This window comes from Ambystoma mexicanum, chromosome 8, assembly GCF_040938575.1.
Source record: "Ambystoma mexicanum isolate Mex_15411 chromosome 8, UKY_AmexF1_1, whole genome shotgun sequence".
NCBI lineage: Eukaryota > Metazoa > Chordata > Amphibia > Caudata > Ambystomatidae > Ambystoma > Ambystoma mexicanum.
The window spans coordinates 442302011-442324982 of NC_090929.1; the positions used below are offsets into that span (position 1 = coordinate 442302011).

At 46.2% G+C, this 22972-nt stretch overlaps 1 protein-coding gene across 4 annotated transcripts in view; it reads left to right on the forward strand.

Annotated features, from left to right (window-relative positions):
• Nucleotides 1-22972, forward strand: part of CLSTN1 (calsyntenin 1) — an 842090-nt gene that overhangs the window by 456910 nt on the left and 362208 nt on the right. For all 4 annotated transcript variants that reach the window (XM_069610016.1, XM_069610015.1, XM_069610017.1 and 1 more), the window contains one exon: nt 16383-16631. In XM_069610016.1, coding sequence (XP_069466117.1) covers nt 16383-16631 — 249 coding nt within the window. The remainder of the gene's footprint in view (nt 1-16382; nt 16632-22972) is intronic.

Genomic DNA, 22972 nt, shown 5'->3' on the forward strand with positions numbered 1-22972 from the left:
GATGGTGAAACAGCTACTGGTGATACAGAGCTGGAAGAAGCTCTTCCCCCTGTTGGAGATCTGGATCCTAAAGACCATCCTGAGCTGCAGACTTTGCTTGCAGAAGGTGGCCCCTGTAGGGCAGACTTCAGCAAAGTTCAAAGAGTGTCCTACTCTTGAAAGACTTGGGCAACAGGCGGCTTCCCAGCCAGAAGGGCAAGAGCCAGGGAAGCACAGGCTGTACTGGGAGGATGGCCTCCTTTACAGTGAGCCTATAGAGGCAACCCCAGGGGATTACAGAAGACTTGTAGTGCCTCAGGAAGTGAGACCCCAGTATCTACAATTGGTCCATGAGATTCCTTTAGCTGGTCACTTAAGTTTTAAGAAGACCAAAGAAAGGATTTCTCTGTATTTCTACTTGCCTAAGATGGTGTCTGATGTAGATAAATTCTGTAGAAGATGTCACACTTGTCAGACTTCTGGCAAGAGTGGAGCCAAGAACGTGGCACCCTTGGTGCCTCTCCCAGTGGTGGGAGTACATTTTGAGAGGGTAGGGATTGACGACATTGGTCCCTTAGACCCTCCCACATCTTCAGGCAACAGATTTTATATTGGTTGTGATAGACCATGCTACCAGGTATCCTGGGTCCATACCTACGAGGACATTTACTGCTCAGGCAGTGGCTAAGACCCTCCTTGTTGTTTTTACCAGGGTTGGTTTTCCTAAGTTTATCTCAGATGGGGGGACCATTTTTATTTCCCACTACATGCAGACCATGTGGAAAAACTGGAGTGATCTACAAGTTCTCAACAGCCTACCATCTCCAAACCAATGGGTTTGTGGAGAGGTTTAATAGAACTATGAAGAGCATGATGGATGCTTTAGAAGAACCCCTTAGAAGAAAGTGGAACCTTCTACTGCCATGCCTTCTCTTTGCTTTAAAGGGTCCCCCAGGAAGGGGTTGGCTTCAGCCCCTTTGAGCTTCTCGATGGTCATCCGGTTAGACGCACATGACGGAAGCTTCTGAAAGCTTGAAAGCGGGTCAGGCTCTGGTTAAACATTGTCATGACCAGAAGCCCAAAATGGTCGAGTTTACGCAAAACCAGCTAGTTCTAGTTATGGTGCCTACAAGGCAGAGGGCCTTACAGGACAAATGTATTGGACCCTTCAAGGTTGTGGGCAAACTTGGAGAGGTCAATTATTTGGTTGACTTGGGCGGCAATCCCAAGGAGGCCCCCAGGGTCTTTCACACCAACCGCCTAAAGGCCTATGTCTCTAGACTAGAGCTGGGAGCTTTGCTTCTAGCCACTGATCAAGAGAAGGAGCATGAGCCTTTACCGGACCTCCTCAGGGTCAACCTTTAAATGGAAAGATAGGAGTTAATGTCTCTTCTGATCTGACGCTGCAACAAAAGGAGGAGTGCAAAGTTCTGTTGACTCAGTTTGCCTCCCTGTTTACACTGACACCAGGCTTGACCCCTTGGGTCCAGCATGATATCCTCACTGGTGACTGTCTCCCTGTTAAGAGCAGGGGCTACAGAATGTCAGAACATGTTAGAACCCACATAAAGGAAGAGATCAAGAAGATGCTTGATCTTGGGGTAATAGAGCCATCTACAAGTCAATGGGCTAGTCTAGTTGTACTAGTACCAAAGGCAGGATCCATGAAGTTGAGTTTCTGTGTGGACTATATAGCTCTTAATGCAGTCACCACGTCTGATGCCCATCCTTTACCTAGGACAGATGAGCTGGTTTAGAAACTTGGTTCAGCCAAGTGCCTCAGTACATTTGACCTAACCTCAGGCTATTGGCTAATGGCTCTGACAGACCATGCCAAGGAGAAAAGTGTTTTCAACCCTGGGAGGCCTCTACCAGTTTAAGGTTATGCCTTTTAGACTAAAGAATGCACCTGCTACATTCCAAATGATGGCAAATCATGTTCTGAATAGGATGGAGGACGTCTGCATGGCATAATTGGATGACATTGCAGTGTTCAGCCCTACTTGGAAAGAACATCTTGACCACCTGGGATATGTTTTGCAGGTCCTTGAGAAGGCCCATCTGACCATAAAGGCAAGCAAGTATCAAATTGGTCAGAGTAAAGTGGTCTACCTTGGACATGAGTTAGGAGGAGGTGAAATAAGACCACTGCCTAGCAAAGTACAAGCTGTATAGACTAAGCCACCCCTACTACTCAAACCCAAGTGAGAGCCTTTTTTCGGTCTCACAGGTTACTATAGGAACTTCATAGAGAACTATGGGACCATCGCTTCTCCCTTAAATGTGATCTCCTCACCCTAATTCCCCAAGAAGGTCAGGTGGAATGAGGAGTTCACTAAGGCATTTGAAGGACTTGCAAAAGCCCTTTGTCAAGCTACAGTCTTAAGAGCTCCTGACTACAACCAATCCTTTATTGTACAAGCAGATGCTTCCAATACAGGTATAGGTGGTTCTGAGTCAGCTGGATGAGAAAGGCAGGGAATACCCTATCTGCTTCATCAGTAGGAAACTGAAGGACCCTGAAACAAGGTGGGCAACCATAGAACATGAGTGTTTGCCTTTGTATGTTCTTTGAAGAAGTTTAGACCTTTCTTGTATGGATCTACTTTTGTAATTCAAACAGACCACCAACCATTGAGAGGGTTAATGCAGATGAAGGTGAAGCGGTAAAATCCTAAATTGTTAAAATAGTCTTTCAGCCTTCAGGGGTTTGCTTTTACCAAAGAACTCAGCTCAGGGTATAATCACCAAAATGCTGATGGTCTCTCCAGAAAGCATGACGACTGGAGTAAGGAGATTCATCCAGGGGTGGATTAAATCCTCCTGTCCAAACTCCATAGGCATCATCTTTGCATTGTCACACAACACCTTCAGTGCAGTGGCGCAGGGAAGTCTCTTAGATTTCCCAAAGGTTTAATAAAATACTGTTTCCAAGAGCAGTGAAGTGAAATTGACTTTACTTACAAATTGTAACTTTCTAGACCCAGCACACACTTATCTTACCATAGGGTGCTGGAGGGGTTACTTAGTATCACCTTTGTCTAGTTTCTCATATAACATTTTTGTTACCCATTCTACAATTAATGGCTGGTGGCAGTGGTTTACTTTTTAGTACCCTTGTGTGTTTTTACCGCAGACTTTCTATCAAATTATCCATCAAATAAAATCCATTGAAACAAATCCATCAAACGCGTTCATCGAAATCCTATCTTTTCAATTGCAAATACATATCCATCGAACCCTATCCAATCGAAAATTGGAATATGATCGAAATAAATAGCAGAGATCAAATATGTGAAAGTACTGTTAAAAAGACATTGGAATCTGTAGTTTAGTTATGGGGGACCCCCCTCGCAGCTCCCAAGGAATTCACTCCCCTTATCACTCCGACCCCCAAGCCCCACTATAAATAGTTAACCCTTGGTAGAAGAGACAAGAGAAAAAGCACCCTATGTTGTGACGTAAAGTGAAATGACAGTTGCTATTCTCGTCATACTATCAACTGTATGCAGATTGCTGAGAGGAACAAACTTAATATCAGAGCGAATAGAGAAAAAAACATTACTGCACACTATTGGTAAGAATGATTTTTCATCATAACACCCTAAATATAACGTACGATATAATAATAAGTTGGCATTTAAAATACATTTCGATTTGTTTTTACAGCGGAAATGACAGAAGAAATAAAGTTTATTCGCTCAAAATGCATAAAAAACAGCTGGCCTATTTAGGCTATACGTACAACAAAGAAAGAGAAAATAATGAACGCATCTATTGGAAATGCACCAAATATTTCAAAAGTCACTGTAAAGGATGTGCTATTAGTCATGGGGGAAAAAAATATATCAGAGTGAACACAATCATTTGCCAGATAATACAAACGTGATGATAAAGAAAGTTTAATGAAAACACAACAGAAGCGAACGGTTCAGTCATTATACAAATGTGTACAAAACTGCAGTTTCATGTGGCAGCACAGATGCCCGAAGTGAAAACAAATCAACGGCAAAGAAATAAACAGAGACAAAAGACAACTTTCCTAAAATAACTCTTGGCCCGTTCCCCTCCCTGTCTCTGGCAGTGAGAAATCTGGGGGTTAAGTTTTCATCTTCCCTTGCGATGATGGAGCAGGTTGGTGCTGTCTGCAAATCTGGTGATTTTAAACTGCGTACCTTGCAGAAGGTTCTCCCCTTTATTCCTGATCATTTTCATGCTCCTGTGGTAGCAGCGTTGTTTCTTAGTACGGCTGACATGTACTTCGGCCAACCACACTATCTGATAAACCGTATTCAAATGCTCCAGAATGCAGCAGCCGTGCGCCCCCCGGCACACTCACATGTCACTGCTTCTGAAAGAAGTGCACTGGCTTCTGATATCGAAACATAGATTTTGTTTAAATCTACGTGCCTGGTGCATCGAGCCTTCTATAAGCTAGGAGCTGAATATCTCCAATAAAAATGTGTTTACTACATTCCTGCTAGTCCTCTTCGCTCTCAGGCTGCTCTCCTTCTATCAGTTCCCTGTATTAGACGGACTAGGACCGGTGGTCGTGCCTTCTCGGTGTCAGCCGCAATAGCATGGAACCAACTGCCTTGGTCACTGCGTGCAACTTCCAAACACTTGGCCTTCCGGCGGGCTCTGAAGACCTTTCTATTCTGAAGTCCCTTCTCTTTTTAATGTATGTCTGGCTAGACCTCCCTCTGCTCAGTGTCAAGATGCCTTCGGGTGTATGTGCGATTTACAAGATTGTATAATATAACGTAACATAACTTCAAGGACATTGAAATTCCTTCTCTATTACAAGTGACAAAAAAAAAGAAAATGTCTTACTTGTATCTAAGGACATAAATGACCAAAAGATCCTAATATTCGGAACATCTAAAAACATGGAGTACCTCAGACAATCAAACATATGGCATGGGGACGCAACTTTTAAAGTCTGCCCAAAACCTTTTACACAGTTCTATCACGTACATGCAATGGTGGAAGAAACTCTGGTACCGTTAATATACGTACTAATGGCCAGTAAAACAGAGGAAATGTACACAACTATTTTCAGGTTCTTAAAAGACAGTATTCATCCGAACACTCCCCAAATCATGGTACTTGATTTTGAAATTCCTCAAATAAAAGCAATCCGACACGTTCCAATCATGTCAAATTCAGGTTTTTTTTTTCATTTTTCACCAGCAATATGGCGAAAATTACAAATACTGGGAATGCAATCAATGTACATAAATGATTCAGAATATCAACATGATATAAACTGTTATTCGCACTTGCTTTTGTTCCCATTGATCAAGTTGAAAATTACTATGAATATTTAATTGACAGTGAGTTTAAAAACAAAAAAAATGAACATTACCTAGAACCACTACTGGACTATTTCGAAAGCACTTGGATTGGCCAACTAACTAGACATGGCACTAGAAGGAGACCAATATTCTACAACAAGCTAAATAAATCATTTAAAACACTTAATCCATCACTATGGAACTTTTTGAAACAACTAAAACTTGAACAATCAAGCAAAGAAATGTCCATAGCACAAACGATTTCAAAAGAAAAAACGCAACATAAGAAAAAGTATAGAGATTATGAAGAAAGATTGAAAAATGCATTCAAAATTTTGAAACAACTGACAAAATAACATATCTTAGCAGTATAGCCTTCAACATAAAGTGCTAATTTACATATCAAAACTCACTGAATCCAGTGGTATCCACGAAACCGGAATCAAATCCATAAACCCAAAAGATAACCAATCCAAAAGAACCAATGACCATAGAATCAAAAAAAGTCTGAATCCACTGGAAAAACTAATCCAAAACATCCAAAGAAATGCGAGGATAAAAAAAAAACCAAAAAGGCCCAGAAAAAAACATAAAATCCATAGAAAAGGTCCAAATCCAATGGGAAAAAATCAATAAAAAAAAAACAAAGGTAAAAAAATCGTTTAAAAAAAAAAAAAAAATGCAACAGGAACTCCGAGAGGAACATCCGAAACAATGAACGGAGACTTCCAAAATGGCGATTACATCGTACGTATGACGTAATAAACACAAGTTTTGAAAAAGAAAACACATTATTTCAAAGTGAGAAGAGAACAAACACCACCATCTATTGGATAATCACAATATAATATTTCAAAACTTATTTATCGATTACCAACAATACTAATATATATATATATATATATATATATATATATATATATATATATATTTTTTTTTTTTTTTTTTAATTGTTTAAAAAAACAATAGACTTGGTTATAAATTTAAAAATACATTATGTTCAATAACATATTTAATAGAAAATAATCACTGTTGTTCATTTAATAGGCATGGAAATTGTTAATGCTAATTTAATATGAATGAAAATACCAACGCAATCCATCGAATTTTATTCAATGATGAGGCATTTCGATGGAAAGTATTTTCAATGAATAAAATTCAATGGATATTAATTAGTTGAATTCACTTTCAATGGAAAGTCCAGATACCAGGTAAGCTTGGCTGCTCAGCCACACTACCAGACTTGTATCAAAGGTTGGGTTTCTATTGCCAGGAGGTCAAGGTTGTTGTAATGCACCCAAAGAGTACTGCTCCAAATCTTGCCTTACACTATGCATACTCACTGAGGACTCCTTACAGGCTCTCCACCTCTTGAGACTTTGCCATGATCACTCACCTTGAACTGGTTTGGCTCCAGCTGCCAGAGTTGTCCCTGTTACTAAACTAGATTGGTCTTCTATACATCTGTCCACCATTCCAGAGTATAGAAATTAAGTCCTAACAAGCAGCTTCTGCAACTGGAGGTTCACCTGTTGCCACCTATTTGCGGCGACAGTCATCAGAACCAACGGCAGGAAGATTGAGCCCCAGACAATCCACGACGACATTTGGGAAAATCTGATTCATGGGGGTAAGTAAACGCTGTACCTGGAAAAAAATCAGTATCAGTTTTGTTTCTGATCTGTCTTTCTTAGTAGTAACCAATCACTGGTCTCTGGGTCATACTGCCCCCAGCCAATGACTGCCCTCTCCCTAAGCCCCACCCCTGGCAGCCATCCTCAGATTTTTACTGCACAATCAAGTGTTGGGAGTTCTCATGCTATAGCTCTCGAGCTTTTACTGCGTTTTGCGCTTTTTCCAAGAGATTTCTAATTTTTCGGTTTAATCGAGCCTCAAGCTCCACCGTTTCTACTTCCGATCAACGGGTACCTGTTTCGGATTTATCTACGCCCCTCAAGGGGAAAGTTTTCGTCGAGTGCGCTTCTTGGAGGATTCCAGAAGTTTCTGAGGCCTACCTCGTGGACGAGAAGAACATGGCCCAGGAGAAGGGAAGCTTGACTCCCGGCAAACTGTTCAGGATCTGCCCTGGATGCAACCTACAAAATGTGTTCGAGGACGAGCTTTCGAAATGCCTTTACTGCCTCCAGGAGGACAAAACAAACATGGAGAAGGATTGTGTGTTTTGCATGAACATGTCAGATCGGATTATGAGGGATCGCCGGACCCGTCTCTCCAACTGGCTGGAAGGCAAGAGCCCAGCAGGTGAGAAGAAGTCGTCAGAGCGGCCTTCTAAGTCCTGTGAGGGTGTCCCGGCGACAGGGGCCCAACAGAAGGCAAAGCACCGCGAGTCTGCGTGCACCGGGAGTGCCTAACGGTCGGGCTCTTCGGCTGCCAGGCTGGGCGCACCTTCACCGACGCCATCAACCGTGAGCCAACGCTCTGGCTCGGGGAAGAGAAAATCAGAGAACCCGGCTAAGCTTCTGGAGAGGCCCCGGTCGATCTCGAAGGAACCGGCCGAGGGAGAGAGAGGCGATGACCCTCCCCCTAAGCTGAAGGCCTCAAGCGCGCCCAAGGTGGTGAAGGCCTTGATTCACCCAGCTAAGGCCTCTGTCGAGGGAGTCGCTGTGGCCCTGGCGAAGCCTGTGGAGGCTATCCCAGTGGAGGTGACCTCGGGCCCAGAATTTCCCTGCCTCTGCGGAGGGAATCCTCTTTTACGCCCATCGAGAAGACCCCCGTGAAGACCCCGGTGGAAAAAGAGGGGGGGCGGTGGCCGTTACGGACACATCCTCCGAGGAGGAACTGACCGAGAATTTGGAAGAGGCCCAGCCCCACGGGAGGAATCCAGAGGAGGGGGGACAACGAGAGCGAGGGTGGCAACGATGACTAGGTTCCTGTGGAGGAACAACCGTCGCTCCCGGCGCGCCTGTCGCAACCAGAGTCTCAGGACAACTCGGCGGCCATTTTGAAAGTTAATCCAAGCCTTATGCATGGAAATAAGGACGAGCTTGCCCCTAGCCCCGACGGACGACCCAGCCCCGGGTCCGTCGGGAAGCCCTCCGAACAAGAGGAGGAGAATGCATCCAGTACCCCTTCAGCCCTCACGGCCTTCTCAGCCTTTGTCGCCTTCCCCGATCCCGAGGGATGACACGGGAACGGACACGGCCACGACGGGGACGGATGACGGCGGTGATGATGGGACTGACCTCCCGTCTCCGATTCCTCGGGTGTCCCCGCCCGAGGAGATTGGCTCCTTCCACGCCATGATTGCCAGGGCATCCAAGCTTTTTCAGCTCTGCCCTGAGGAGAAGGAAGGCTTCCTCTACCAACGGCGCGAGGCCAAGAGGAAGACGGTCCTCGCAGTGCCGTTGCTGGATGACATCTGGGACGAGGGACTTGCCCTCCTCAAGAACTCATCCACGACACCTGCCAAGAAGGACCAGTACGAGAAGAAGTACCGGGTCCCCGACGCTGCCCCATTGTGCCTTAGGGCGCAGCCGACCCCGGATTCGGTCGTCTCAGCAGTGGCCAAGAAGAAAGCTCGGGGGGGCATCTGCTTCATCCACGACTTCCCCATCGGACGGCGAGGGAAAGAAGCTGGGTGCCGTGGGACGAGTCATCTCGGCGGCGACGACGATTAAGGCGGCCAACGCCCTAGCGATTGTGGCCCACCACGACAGGCAATTGTGGTACAAGATCGCCCTCTGTTGGACTTCCTCCTGGACGACAAGAGGGCAGAGGCCCTGGCGATCCTACAGGAGGGTGAGGTGGCGTCGGACCACGCCATAACTGTGGCCACGGACATTGCTGACACCAGTTTCTGCCAGTTGGGCAACAGCGTTTGCCTTCGACGGCGGGGGTGGCTCAAGGCGACGGATTTCCGCCAGGACGTGCAAGCCACGGTTTTGTACATGCCCTTCGACGAGAACAATCTTTTTGGAAAGACTGTGGATGAGTCGCTGCAGGCCATCAAGACCAACACGGAGACGGCTCAGGCCTTGGGAGTTCTGCAGCAACGGCGGCCGCCCTTTCGGAACTCCGGAGGCAAGCAAGGTGCCTCCAAAGGATTCGGCGTCGGCTTCTCGATCTACCATCAGGCGGCTCGCTCCTCGTCACAAGAAGCCTATAGGGGACGAGGCAAGTCGGGTGGGTCTCGCCGTCGTCGCCAGGGAGGCCAAGGCGGCAAGGCTGCTTCCAAGCAAGACTGAACCGGCCGTTGCGTCGGGCCCCCACCGAAGCAGCCCTGTGGGACCGTCTGACAAAGTTCGTCAGCGTGTGGGAGTCCATCTCCACCGACCGTTGGGTGCTGGATGCCCTGGCCCACGGGCACACTCTGGAATTTCTAAAGAAGTATCCCCGAATTCCGCCCGTGGCCAGGAAGGAAAACCACATCCCTCAACTGCTGTTAGAGGTAAGAGCGATGCTCAAGAAAGGAGCCATCAAGCTCGTCCCAAAGAGGCTCCGGGGTATACTCAAGATACTTCCTCATCAGAAAGAAGACAGGAGGTTGGCGTCCCATCCTGGACTTGTGTCGGCTAAACAAATGCATCAAGGCACAGAAGTTCTGGATGGTCACCCTCCAGCACATGCTGGGCCAGCTGGAGGAAGGCGGCTTCCTATCGTCGTCGGATCTGGAGGATGCTTACTTTCACATCCCCATCCTAAAAGGACACCGAAAGTTTCTCAGGTTCGTAGTCCAAGGGCGGCACTACCAGTTCAAGGCCCTCCCATTCAGATTGAAGTCGGCGCCCAGGTTGTTCACCAAGTGCCTAGCACCAGTGGCGGCACAGCGGCGCCTGCAGGGGATCCACGTTGGCCCCTACCTGGACGACTGGCTCATCCGAGCAGGGACAAGGGAACTCGCCGTCGAACATACAGCAAAGACCGTCCGGCTGCTCACGGACCTGGGATTCTCCATCAACTTCCCCAAATCCCACCTGGTTCCGTCGCAGGTTGCGCTGTTTCTGGGAGCCAAGCTCGATACAGTAGCGCAGTTGGCCTCGCCGTCGGAGGAAAGAACGCAGGCCATCCTGGGCAAGGTACAGCGTCTGCTGGCCACGGATGTGGCCAGAGTGAGGTCCAGGCTTCGGATGCGTCCTCTGCAAGGGTTCTTCGCTGCCCGTTGGACACAAGTGACGGGCAGCTTCGAGGACAAGATCTCGCTCAACAAAGTACTCCACCAAGCAATTCGATGGTGGGGCACCCGCGCATCTCGCCACAGATTTTCAGACCCCCAGCATACCAGCTGACGACGATGCCTCCCTGGAGGGGTGGGGAGCGCACACCAGAGATCTTCACGAGAGAGGCCTGTGGCTCCCAGAGGAGAGGACGCTCCACATCAACATACTGGAGCTCCGAGCAGTGTTCTGGGCCCTCATATCATTCCTCCCGTCCCTCAAGGGCAAGGTGGTGAGGATCTTCACCGACGACACCACCACGATGTTCTACATCCGGAAGCAGGGAGAAACCAGCTCCCCAGCGCTGTCCAAGGAAGCCCAGGATCTGTGGCACTGGGCCGTTGCCCAGGGGATGTTTCTGGTACCCCTCCACCTAGCAGGAATAAAAAACACCATTGCTGACTCGCTGAGCAGGGAGCTGTGCTCATGCCACGAGTGGGAGCTGCACCTGGACCAAGTGGATCAGCTTTTCCGACGATGGGGCAAACCCCAGATCGACCTGTTTGTGACGGTGGCGAACTCAAGTGCCAGAGGTTCGCCAGCAGGTTTTCCCAGCCGAGGCGCATGGGTGATGCTTTCTCGTTCCCCTGGGACGGCCTGTTCCTGTATGCGTTCCCGCCGTTGCTGCTCAGGCTCATCAACCAACTGAAGAGGTCCCGGTGCAGCATGATCCTCGTCGCACCGAGGTGGCCGAGACCGATATGGTTCCCGGACCTTCTGGACTTGTCAGCGTCCCCACCAGTCAAACTGTCGACGGACGCAGATATTCTCCAGAGAAGGGGGGCCATTCTTCATCACGACCCAGAGTCGCTGAACTTGCAGGCCTGGCTCCTGCAGCACTAGAGTTTGGAGGGTACGATATCCCAGCTGACTGCAGAGAGGTTCTTGCAAAGGCCAGGGTGTCCTCAACTCTCAAGTGTTACGGACACAAGTGGTTCTCTGTCTGGTGCCGTGCACAGAAGATTAACCCTCTATGGATTACGGCCCCTCAAGTGCTACCGTACTTACTGTCGGTGGCCAAAGCAAGACTAGCTCACGCTTCCATCAAAATACATCTGGCAGCGATTTCCCGATACACCAGAACTGCAGGACGGTCGTCCCTGTGGTCTCGTCGCCTGGTGAAGGAGTTTGACAGGACTGTGCCGATCGTTCCCGCCGGTGAAGGCTCCAGCGCCGGCGTGGGAGCTCAACGTGGTGCTGACCAGGCTCATGGGCCCCCCATTCGAGCCCTTGCATTCGGCCCCGTTGAAGTTCCTGCCGTGGAAGACAGCATTCCTTGTGGCCATCACCTCTGCACGATGCGTGGGAGAGATTCGGGCCCTTTCCTGCAAGCCTCCATACTTGACTATCCACGAGACGAGGGTGGTGCTGAGGACGCACCCCTCCTTCATGCCCAAGGTGCCGTCGGACTTCCATCTCAACAAGCCCTTGGTGTTACCAGTCTTTTTCCCGTCGCCTTTGTCGCCGGCCGAGAGAACTTTGCACTCGCTGGATGTAGCTAGAGCGCTGAAGTTCTACATGGACCGAACTAAGAGTTTTTGGAAGACATCACAGCTGTTTGTGAACTCGGACCTGTGAACCAAGGGAAGGCTCTCTAGAAGGCTTCCATTTCCAGATGGCTCTCCGACTGCATCATGCACTGTCATCGGTTGGCAAACCGACCGTTGCCTGGCCGTCTGAGCCCATTCGACCAGAGCGATCGCTGCTACCACAGCATTCTTGTCTGGTGTGCCCCTGCTGGACCTCTGCAGGGCTGCTACATGGAGGTCGACGCACACCTTCACGAGATTCTACTGCGTCGACCGGGATACCAGGGAGGAGTCCAGAGTCGGCCAGGCAGTGCTGCGCAACCTGTTCGCTTAAGGTGAGCCTGGTGAGGAAGTAAGAGATGCTTAATGTTGAGTTTATGTAATGCTTAATGTTGAGCCTTGCCACCTCCCATGGTTGTGCATGTGTGTACTGCTATGTATTCTTATATTCATGAGCATGTGAATCCATGCCAGACCCCATGCTGGAGAAGGAACAAGTTACTTACCTGCAACTGTTCTCCAGCATGGGGCTGGCATGGATTCACATGCGAATCCTCCCTCCCTTCCCCTCTGCGGCTCTTCACTTTGTCATACTGCCACTTTACGTGCTACCAAATCTGAGGATGGCTGCCAGGGGCGGGGCTTAGGGAGAGGGCAGTCATTGGCTGGGGGCAGTATGACCCAGAGACCAGTGATTGGTTACTACTAAAAAAGACAGATCAGAAACGAAACTGATAGTGATTTTTTTCTTTACCGAGGATTCCCAGCCTGACGGGGAATATTCATGAGCATGTGAATCCATGCCAGACCCATGCTGGAGAACAACAGTTACTAGTAAGTAACTTGTTCCATATACCTACCTTTGGTGTAGGAATTGTTGAATAACTTTTTGAACTTTCACCAACACAAGTTAATTGCACCTTTCCTTCAGAGACTACATTCAGGGAAGACGCATTGTGGCTCTTGTGACTTTTGGGCACACAGCCCCATTCTTCTTTGGTTTGTTTATTTTATTTGTATAGTGCTCCAAACCCGGAGGTAGAAGGGCGCATAAGAAGACGGTTACATAGTTGTGATGCAGACAGATTCCAATTACAGCAGTTTACAAGGTATACAGACATGTTTGAGCAATGGAAGGGTACTCCCACATTGGTTGAAACTACAGATACCAAAAAACAACAATTTACAGAGTTTACATATATTTGAGCCTATGGTGGGGGTTACTCATTGTTTAGGAGCCATCTGATAACATGCTTCCTGAAGATCTGGAAGGACTCGGTGGTTTTATTGTAGAGTGATAAGGTGTTCCACAGTTGGGAGGCAAGTACTGTGAAGCTAGCTCCTCCAGCTCTTTTTAAGAGTAATCTGGGCACGGACAAGCATAGGGTATTGGAGGATCTAGTAGTTCTAGTGGCGAGTTTGAAGGTGAATTTGTTGGTGAGATAAGGTGGGGCTAAGTGCTTTAAGGCCTTGTATCTGAGGCAGATGGTTTTCAGATCGATTTTTTTTTTTTTTTTTTTTTTTTTTTTTTTTTTTCGGATGGAGAGCCATTTGCGGGATTTCCCGGCAGTGGAGATGTGCTCCCGTCTGGGAATGTTAAGTGCTGCGCGTAATGCTTTATTTTGAAGTATTTGTAGTTTGTTAATTATTGATTGGTTGGCACCTAGGTACAGGCTATTGCAGTAATCCAGTTTTGATTGTATGAGGGCTCTTGCAACAGTAAGTCAACTGTTGGAAGATAGGAAGGGTCTACTGGCCCTGATAAGTTTTGTCGGTGTAAGCAGAAGCTGAGGCAATCATGTTAGTTTGTTTGGAAAGGTTGCAGTTGGCAACGAAGTAAAAGCCAAGCGTTTTTATGCTTTTGGCGAATGGGATGGTGTGACCATCGATAGCGATGTTGTTGTATTTGGGATTCAATTTTGCCAGGTTGCTGGGAGAGCCGACGAGGAGGAGCTCTGTTTTCTCATCGTTCAAGCAGAGGCCATGGGAGGCCATCCATGCCTGAATGATGGAGAATATTTTGTTTATCCGGGTGACGTCTGTCTGGTAGTTGCCTGTGATGGTAAGGAGTATCTTGGTGTCATCTGCGTTATTTGTATAGGTGACACCCAGACGGTCCAGTTGGTCAAATAGTGGCTTTGTAAATATGTTCTACAACGTGGGAGAGATACAGGAGCCTTGTGGGACTCAGCAGGAGATGGGGATGGGGTCTGCCCCATCTGTAGATGGGAAGACCCACATGGTTCTGTTTGCCAGAAAGGATTGTATCCATGTGACTGCAGCAGAGAAGTGAGCTGCCGTGGCTAGGTGGCTACAGAGGATTTTATGGTCGCCCAGGTTGAAGGCCGCTCAGAGGTCTAAGAGGAGTAGGATTGCGTTATTGCCTTTGTCTTTAATTTCATCAATTTGACTTTTGAGGTCAACAAGGGCCGTTTCTGTTCCGTGTTAAGGTCTGAAGCCGGATTGGCGCATTCCTAGCAGTTGGTTGGATTCTAGGTATTCCTGAATTTGGAGGTATGCGACTCTGTCCAAGATTTTGAATAGGAAGGGAACTGTGGTGATGGGTCTGTAGTTGGTGGGGATGGCTGGGTCAAGAGATTGTTTTTTCAGGAGTGGGAAAACCCATGATTGTTTTAGATTACTGGGGACTGAATTGTTGAGGAATGATGGGTTGAGTTTCGGGATGAAGGGGGAAAGGTCTCTGGCTGCGTCCTTTATGATCTGGGCGGGACAGCTATCCCCTTTGCAGTTTGAGGGCTTTAGTGAGGTGATGATTTTCTGAACTTCTACCGTAGTTACTTTCTTGAAAGTGAAGCCTGATTTGGTATTGCTGGGCGTAGGTGAGCCAAGGTTGATGAGTTTATTATTAGAGAGTTGTTGGCGTTTGTCCTCAATTTTAGTTTGGAGTCCTATGATTTTATTGTTAAGGGCGTTTTGGATACTGGTGCACCAAGGTTTGTCTTTTGAGCAGGTATCCGCGGGTGGATTGGGATTTTCCAATTCTTTTAGGATTTTAAATAATTCTTTAGTAGAGGATCCAGCCTGATCAATCCTGATGTTGTATGCCTTTTTTCTTAGTGCGTATTATTTCATTTTTGTATAGGGAAGATATGGTTGTGAGAGTTGCTTTGTTTTCCGTGGTAGGGTTGGTTTTCCAGGTGAGTTGTGCTTTAGCTTTCTTTTTTCTGAGTAGCTTAAGTTCGGGGGGTGTACCAGGAGTTCAGGTGAGCACTTGGTTTGACTTTGCGCAGTTTCAGAGGGGCAATGGTGTCCATCGCCTTGGCCATGGAATCATTAAAGGTGTCGACCAGTAGGTTTAGGTCAGCATTGGTTGGGAGTGCATTGAGGGTGGGGTATTATCAAGGTTATTAGTGCTTGAGCAGTAATATTGCGTTTGTTCCTGGTGGGGCAGGCTGGAGCTAAGGGGCTTTTTTTTGGGCATTGGTTGGTTGGTGTTGACCTCGAGGAGGATGAATTGGTGATCCATCCATGTCAGAGGTTGGGGGTCCTTGCAGAGTGTGTTGCAGTTGTGGGTCGCTACCCAGTCTGATTCTGCCTTTCTGGTGGGTGGGGTGGACAATCAGTTTTTGCACTGAAGGTTTTGCACTGCTTCAGTTAGGGAATTAACTTGTGAAATGGTTCCAACATCCATTGCATTTTCTTTGCTAATAAGTTATTTTAATGCATATCAGAACTGTGGTGAAAGTAAATATTTGTTTCCTAGAGTACTGTGCGATACTACCCGTTTAATGTTTCACTATCCAAAAGGCCTGTAATAAATAACTTTCATACTTGCTGTCTAAATTGAATTATTGTGTGCCTTACTGTGTGTAAACTTCGTTGAGGGCCCCTGAGCCCACCCATGCACTCCTGAGAATAAGCCTGGACTCCTCTCCATTACTACCTTGATTGGGTGTTGGTAAACTTCAGAGTCCCTGTTAACTATAACTTGGGTGGCCCCCTAAAAACTGTCCACCAGGCCAGATTCTAGCAATCCATATTCACACCAGGCAGGATTTACTTTCCTCCAGCAAGTCATGTCAGCAGCCAAATCAAAAAGAAAGGGTGTCCCATAAATGGTTATCGGAGGAAAGCAGCACAATGAATATTTCCTAGCTTAAGTGTTGGCTTGTGGGTAAGTGTATTGTTGTGTGGCAAGGAAATGGGTTAACAGCCAGTGTCCCGGATAAAGGAAAGGATGCATAGAGGTTTTTATGTGTGTAATTTCACTGTGCTGTGGTGCAAACGTGTTCCTGGAGATGAGTGGACTCTGGTTTGGATCTGTTAAAATCATTGCTTATGAGATCTGATGTCGGAATAGCTTGAGGAAACGGTTTCATTCAGAATTTGACTAACCTTTTGGCTTCTAATTTCCTTCCTCTGATGCGGTCTGGATATTGCAGGTGCTTCCTCAGACACTGCTGAGCTTCTACCTCAGCCGAGTAGTGCTGCCAACTGGACCCTTGGCCTGCCAACTGACAACGGCCACGACAGCGACCAGGTGTTTGATTTCAACGGCACACAGGCATTGAAGATACCCCAGGGAGTGGTGGCTACCAACCTGAAGGAGCCCTTTGTTATGTCTGTCTGGATGAGGCACGGCGCCAGTGGACACGAAAAGGAGACCATCCTGTGCAACTCGGATAAAACAGGTCTGTGCAGAAATGTGAGCTTTAGTCTGAGCTGAAATTGGTCTTTTAACAAAAGTTTCTCTCTGCCTAGTTCTATAGCATGGATAATCCATAACCACTTAGACTCCTGCAGGCATTCTGCACAAAATGCTAATTCAGTCTATACATTTGTAACCTGAATTTCACAATTCATTTGTAGGATGCACACTTTCTCAGCATATTTTAGCATTTCATGTGGGGTAAAAAAAAATATATTGGCGTTTTCCCTGTATAACATGAATTTTGTAAAGTAATCCTGGTTTGTTTTTGCTGCGCATAAACTAAAAACATTGTGATTGGCAAAATGTTACAGACGCGGATGCCATATATATTTTTGCTTTTTTCAATGGACCCTGTGTCGTTTACAGAACTCAAAGACGTTTCTATATCGAGGTGCTCCCTGAATTGTTAGATAGCAGTGCAACTATTTTGTTGCAGTTACTGTTAGCAAAATACGCTTGCGTGCCGCTCTGATGTTCTGTATGTTCGATTATGGATTCAGCAGTACTGGCCAGTGATGGTGTCACATATGTTTTAAAAAAAACATTTTGGGGGAATAGTAATGGCTGCAGGCAAATTGTTTCCCGCAGAGCTGTTCGAGGGGGCCCTTTTGGATCATTGGGGAGTGCAGAATTCCAGTGGTTTTAACTCACTTTGATTTTGGAATAATTTAAGTCTGGGACATAACCGCCATCCATTGTTCCTTACCTGATGCTTGTGTCCCTGCCAGTAACGCCAATGCACTTCCCCTGACCTTCAGGTGTCTTTTTTTTGCATGCTTCTCTTTCACCCAGGGGCTGAGATGGGCGTTATTGTTAAAAGCATTTGAGTGAGTAAGATGCACTGAGCAGCAACTTGTATGTTTTCCCTGCTTCACCTTGTGCTAGCGATCGCTGAGCAGTAAATAGCAACTCTTAATTGGTCAGCAAGGCAGTTTAAGAAACCCTAGAACCCTTGGAATGTTCATTTATAGTTCTTATAGGATAAGCTGCAAGGTTTATGAACCATCAGCATGGGGTACAAAAAAATCAACATCCTGGAACAGCACCTTGAATACCCCAGCATAAGCCCACATTTCAGGATAGCAGCTGTCTGGGCTTCCTGCTGTTCTGTGTGATTTTGTTAGATTTAATCAAATCTTTTTTGTGGTAGATTTTGCTGCAGATATATGCAGGGGGAAGACTCCCTGCAGCCCCCTAATAACCCCACTACACTAAACCCACCAACCACATATGTCTGGCAACATCCATTATGAAATGAAATCGAATTCAACAATCTGCTGCAGGAAAACCTTCCTATCCCACCTGCTGCCACTTGCCTCTTCCTGATCTTCCGGCACATCTGCCCTGCCCCTCTTCCCTGTCCCCTCCAGACATGGAACGGCTTCTTCGACTCCTGCTACATGGCTACTATGATCATTGAGAGGTACTCTCTCGAGCCCTCTTACATCACCCTGGCTGCTATCTTGCGTTGGGCTGATCGTTTGTTCAATGGACCGTGCGTAGCCATCCATCAAATTAAACCTTGTTTCCCTTTTTGTGGCATCCAGTTAAAAGAGCCAGGTATAAATAACGTTAAGCCCCTCATTTTGGGGTGGTCTTGGGTCTTAACATCCCCAAGCTTTCACCAAGGGCCTCGTCTACCTCGGGCCTAATCTGGCTCGGTCCAGTGGGGTTGTTACTGTGTAACCCAACCAAAGAATGCAGGGCTTAATGATACATTATAGCCCGTAGAATGGTTTCTATAACACACAGATAGTACAGAACACTTTTCCAAAGGTACAAGCAGCTTAGCATTTGTCTGCAGCCAATTCTCTGTGAAGCCCAGGCCAACATTTATATATACTAAATCTGCCTAGGTAGTCGCAGGGAACTGGCTGCTGGACTCGTATATACTTTATACTTTCTAGACTTGCACTAGGTATAATATCTTTATTGACCCCATCCTTGGCTGCTACCAGATAGTACTTCGGCCTTGAACTTCATCTTCAGGACCCAGAACGCCTGGCATGGTTCTCAGACCATGTCTAGAAAGCTTATGTATAACATTGAATAAGGAAATGCAGACACACAAGGATGTTACGACATATAGGTCCATGAAATGTGCCACTTCCGCTCAAGTAAACTGAGAGACTAATGGGTGAGACAGTCCACATTTTAATTGCTTAGGTGAGATACATGTCCGACGATTACTGCTATACCCATTTCTAGAAAGTCTTTCATTCCATAGCTTTCCCTCCAGTGACATCAATGGAGCCCCACAACTTTTTGTTTGTCCTCTCCTGACTTTTGAAGGTGTGTAAAGCCTTCTTGTTTATCTTCCCTTGCTTAGCTCATCTGTCTTGGGGGGGGGGGGGGGACTGGTGAGTCCCTAAAGGTACCAGTGCAGGGAAACCATCTCGATATTCCTTGTTTTTAAATTGTACACACCCACCTTAAAGAGAAGTGCAGCAGGGGTACTTTGCCCCCTATTCCTTTTTCTCTTTTTCTTTGAGTAACACTTTTTTTAAAAATGTTACTTTCACAATGAATCAGACTGGCTGGTGTCAACGGATCTTTTTCTACCCTATTTTTCGTTATTCATGCATGCACCTTTTCATTTTATTGCACAATTTCTTGTGTGTATTTACTCTAAATGGCAGCACCACATGTATTTTCAACCTGTCCTTTGGCCATCTTGTCCTTTGGTCTTCTCCCTGCCCTCAGAGGTCAGTAAATACCAAATAGGGAAAGCCCTTTTCCTGGCCAAACAGCAGAGTGAGCATCTGACTAGATGTGGGGTATGGAGGCATTTTTTATGCCACCCTCTGTTGAGGCAAAGGTAGGTGTTAGGAAAGATTTCTTCTTCCAGCACCTCTCTTTCCATTTTGATGGACCTCCAAACTTTTTGCTTTTATTTTTGTATGACCTTCTCTTTTTGCAGTGCAGTGAAGCCTTAAGCTTCACTGCACTGGCCTTTGCTCATCTTTCATGGGGGAACTTACATGCCCTTCAGGCTGTCAGTTATGGGAAACATAGGCTACCCTTAGTCTTGTTACTTTCTTACTACCTTTGGTAAATTATCCCTTGGTTAACTTTCTATCATTGTACAATGCATCTTACAATGGGGTACACTTTTTGTTTTGCCCTAGACTAACACTCAGATGATTTTTGGTTACTCTAGGTGTGGTAAAGCAACAAGCTGGTGGCAACAGTTTATGCAATGTTTTGGTGTATTTTGTTTTAGCCTTACTGCATTTACTGCATTTGGCTACCAACTTTGGTTAGGTGTCAAACATGGCAATGCCATTTTTTTCGCTTGCCCTTTGGCCATCTTGTATTTAGTGCTTCTTCCTGGCATGTGAAGCCAGGAAAATCCTTACATGGACTTCAATGCCCGGGAAAGCAGAGGCTTTTGGCAGGCTACTGTGGGCTATGTGTTTACTGCCACGAAGTGGGCTGGGACTGTCTGGTCCCAATCCACAAACTGGTTTCAGTGTGTGTGATTGGTATGCATGAGTTTTTCCGCCTTTGGTCCTGATTGAACCCATTGCTGGGGTGTGTTTTTGTGGGCCAGATCTGTCATTGGCTAGTGGGAGGTTCAGCTGTTACCTGGCCTTTGGGATAAGAGGAACCCCTCTAGAGAGATCCTGGAAGAATCTGAAGGAGCCAAGACTTCTGTCAAGCTGCAAGACCTGCAAGGAGACCGGAGACCCGTTGGAAGAAGGCCTGGCGACTTGGATATGCTACAGATATCGCTGTTCTGAGTTGAGGCCTGGAACTTGGATCTTCAGATTGTGTCATAAGACTTACCTATGCAAAATGTCATGGTCCTTGCATCATGGGGACCAGAGATATGAGGCAAAATCTGACTGTGGCAAGTGAGTCCCTTTGCACCGCTGTGCATCGGTGGCTGTCGTCCAAAACTGCATACCTGAATCCAGTCCTGCTTTGAGAGGGCCCTTGCATTGAGTTAATTTGCATTTCTCAACTGGAAGACCTTGCACCAGCATTAGTCGCCGACCGGAAGAGTGCTCGAATCTGCTGCCCCTGGACATCAAGGGCTGATGGCAGGAAAGGCTACCTCAGCCCTATTTAGCAGATTGGCCAAGTCCCATGAAGAATTGGAGTGTGGGGGTGAATTGTAGCGATACTTACCTGAACCCCTAACTCCCTCTTGAATGTTTTGATAACTTTTGTAATAGTTTGGCTTTGCCAGTGCTTATTCACAACAGCACTCCGAAAGTTGGGGACACATTGGTTGGTTAGATTAACTTGTCCCCTAACACTTGGAACTGTTAATTGAATCCCAGAGATCCTACCTTAATTTCTGGCAGGTTAACAAAACTGTATGGAGTTTTGCTGAACTTTTGGGCATAAGGCCCCATACATTTTAGGGATGAACTTCTGAAGTTAGGATTGGTTGTCTGTGGACCTGTAACGCTTACACCAATCTGTACCTTCTATTATCAGTGTTGTGTGATATTACTTGTTAGTCATTTCTCACTGTTTGCCCATATGTAAAGCTGTATTGTTATACCTGTTTGTCTAAGTTTGTTCCTTGACTGTTTCACTGCGTGTTCATTATGGACCCCTTACAAGCTCACCACCTCTTGAGACGGCCTAGACCACTCGCCCACCTACCTTGAACTGGTTTGGCTACAGATTTCTGAATTCAGCAGTGGGGTATTTTACTAAATAATTAGGTACCTGATTAAAAGCTTTAGTTTCATGTTAAAATTCACAAACGTTTTATAATGAGAGCATTGCAATTGTGTGTTTGTAGTCCGTCCTGATCCATCATTTATCTTAGGCTTTAATTCCACACAATTCTCTTCCCACATGGAAAAAAGGCTATCTGTCCTGGCTAATAAAGCAGCTTTTATCAAATACAATTGGGAATTCTTATCCGCAAGCAGTTCCGTCTTATCTAGTATGAGGGTTTTCCACTTCACTATTGCGTGCAGAGAAAGTAGATCCAATTCTAATTGTATTACTTGAACGGGAGTTATTTTTGGCACAGCCAGCGCCTTCAGAATACACCCAACTTACCCAGGTTAATTTCAGCCCATACAACAAAGTCGGAACTACTTTCAGTTTATTGAACTGAAGTGCTGGCAAAATAGAGTAGTCCAAATCTGCGATGGGGAATTACTTGCTGCGCAGCTAGCGCATCTGCCTTCCGTCAAGAAATACAAACATTGGGGAGGTCCATTGGACTATAACCTAGGTACCCGTATTAATCTACCCTAGAGACATGTGATTTGAACAGGTAAAATCTGCGTCCCTTCTTCTCCCTCGAAGGGTTCAATATCAAAATGTTGGATTTAGATACATTTATCACCAAATTGTTATTAGAGGTATTCCATTTAATTGCCTCTGTAGGCCCATCAGCATTTGGTCCTCATCCGCATATAAAAGCCATTGAATTGGGTATCCATTTATACACAGCGGAAGAGCAAGAGATGATTTGAAGGCCTCCTTTAGGTCAGAAATACATTTAATTAAGCATGGGGCAAGAATACTCCCCTGCTTTAATCCCCCATACGTGGAAAACTCTTTAGCTAATAACCCTTGATGATATAGGCGATCTCGCAAGAAGTTTAATTATAGAGGTCCTTTAAAATGTCTAATAAATAGATTGGGCACTCCCATGCTTTAAGCTTACTCCATAATAAGACTATCCAAGGCTTGCTGAAAATGTATAAAAGCCAGATAAGTCGCGATACCCTTAAAGCCCTTTTCTTAAATTTAAAAGGAAGCTGTTAAGAGAAGTTCTCAGGCACCTAATAATCCCTGACTGATATTGAATGTGACACTATACTGAATCCAATCCATCAACCTCCTCAAAACAAGGGATGCGAAAATGTTCCCTGGGGCGTCCAGAAGGGCGATTGGACAATAATTGTTTGGACAGGTCCAATCTCCTTTTTAAAAATTGGTATAACTATTGCTGTTTTCCATGAGGCTGGAATTTATTTGGTGTCTACCGCTTGTGAAAAAATTGTACATAACACATTAGCCCATAATTCCGTATGTGTTTTAAAAATAAATTAGCCCCCCAGGACATGAGTTACTGGACTTTTTGATCAGATGAAGAATGTCCTCTTGATCAAACTCAAAAGGCCAATCGCTTGTCACCGGGCTGAAACAGTGTCTACATTACCTTGAATATCTGAAAAACGATTTCAAAAATATTCAATCCAAGCTCCTTCTGAAACTGGATTTGCCTGTAATGCCTCCGGCAGAGTATCACAACTTTTTATCAGTTTCCATACTTCACCAGATTGTCTGAATGCCATTAACCTACTTTCTGCATAATTGTGTGCCATCACCGCCTTATGG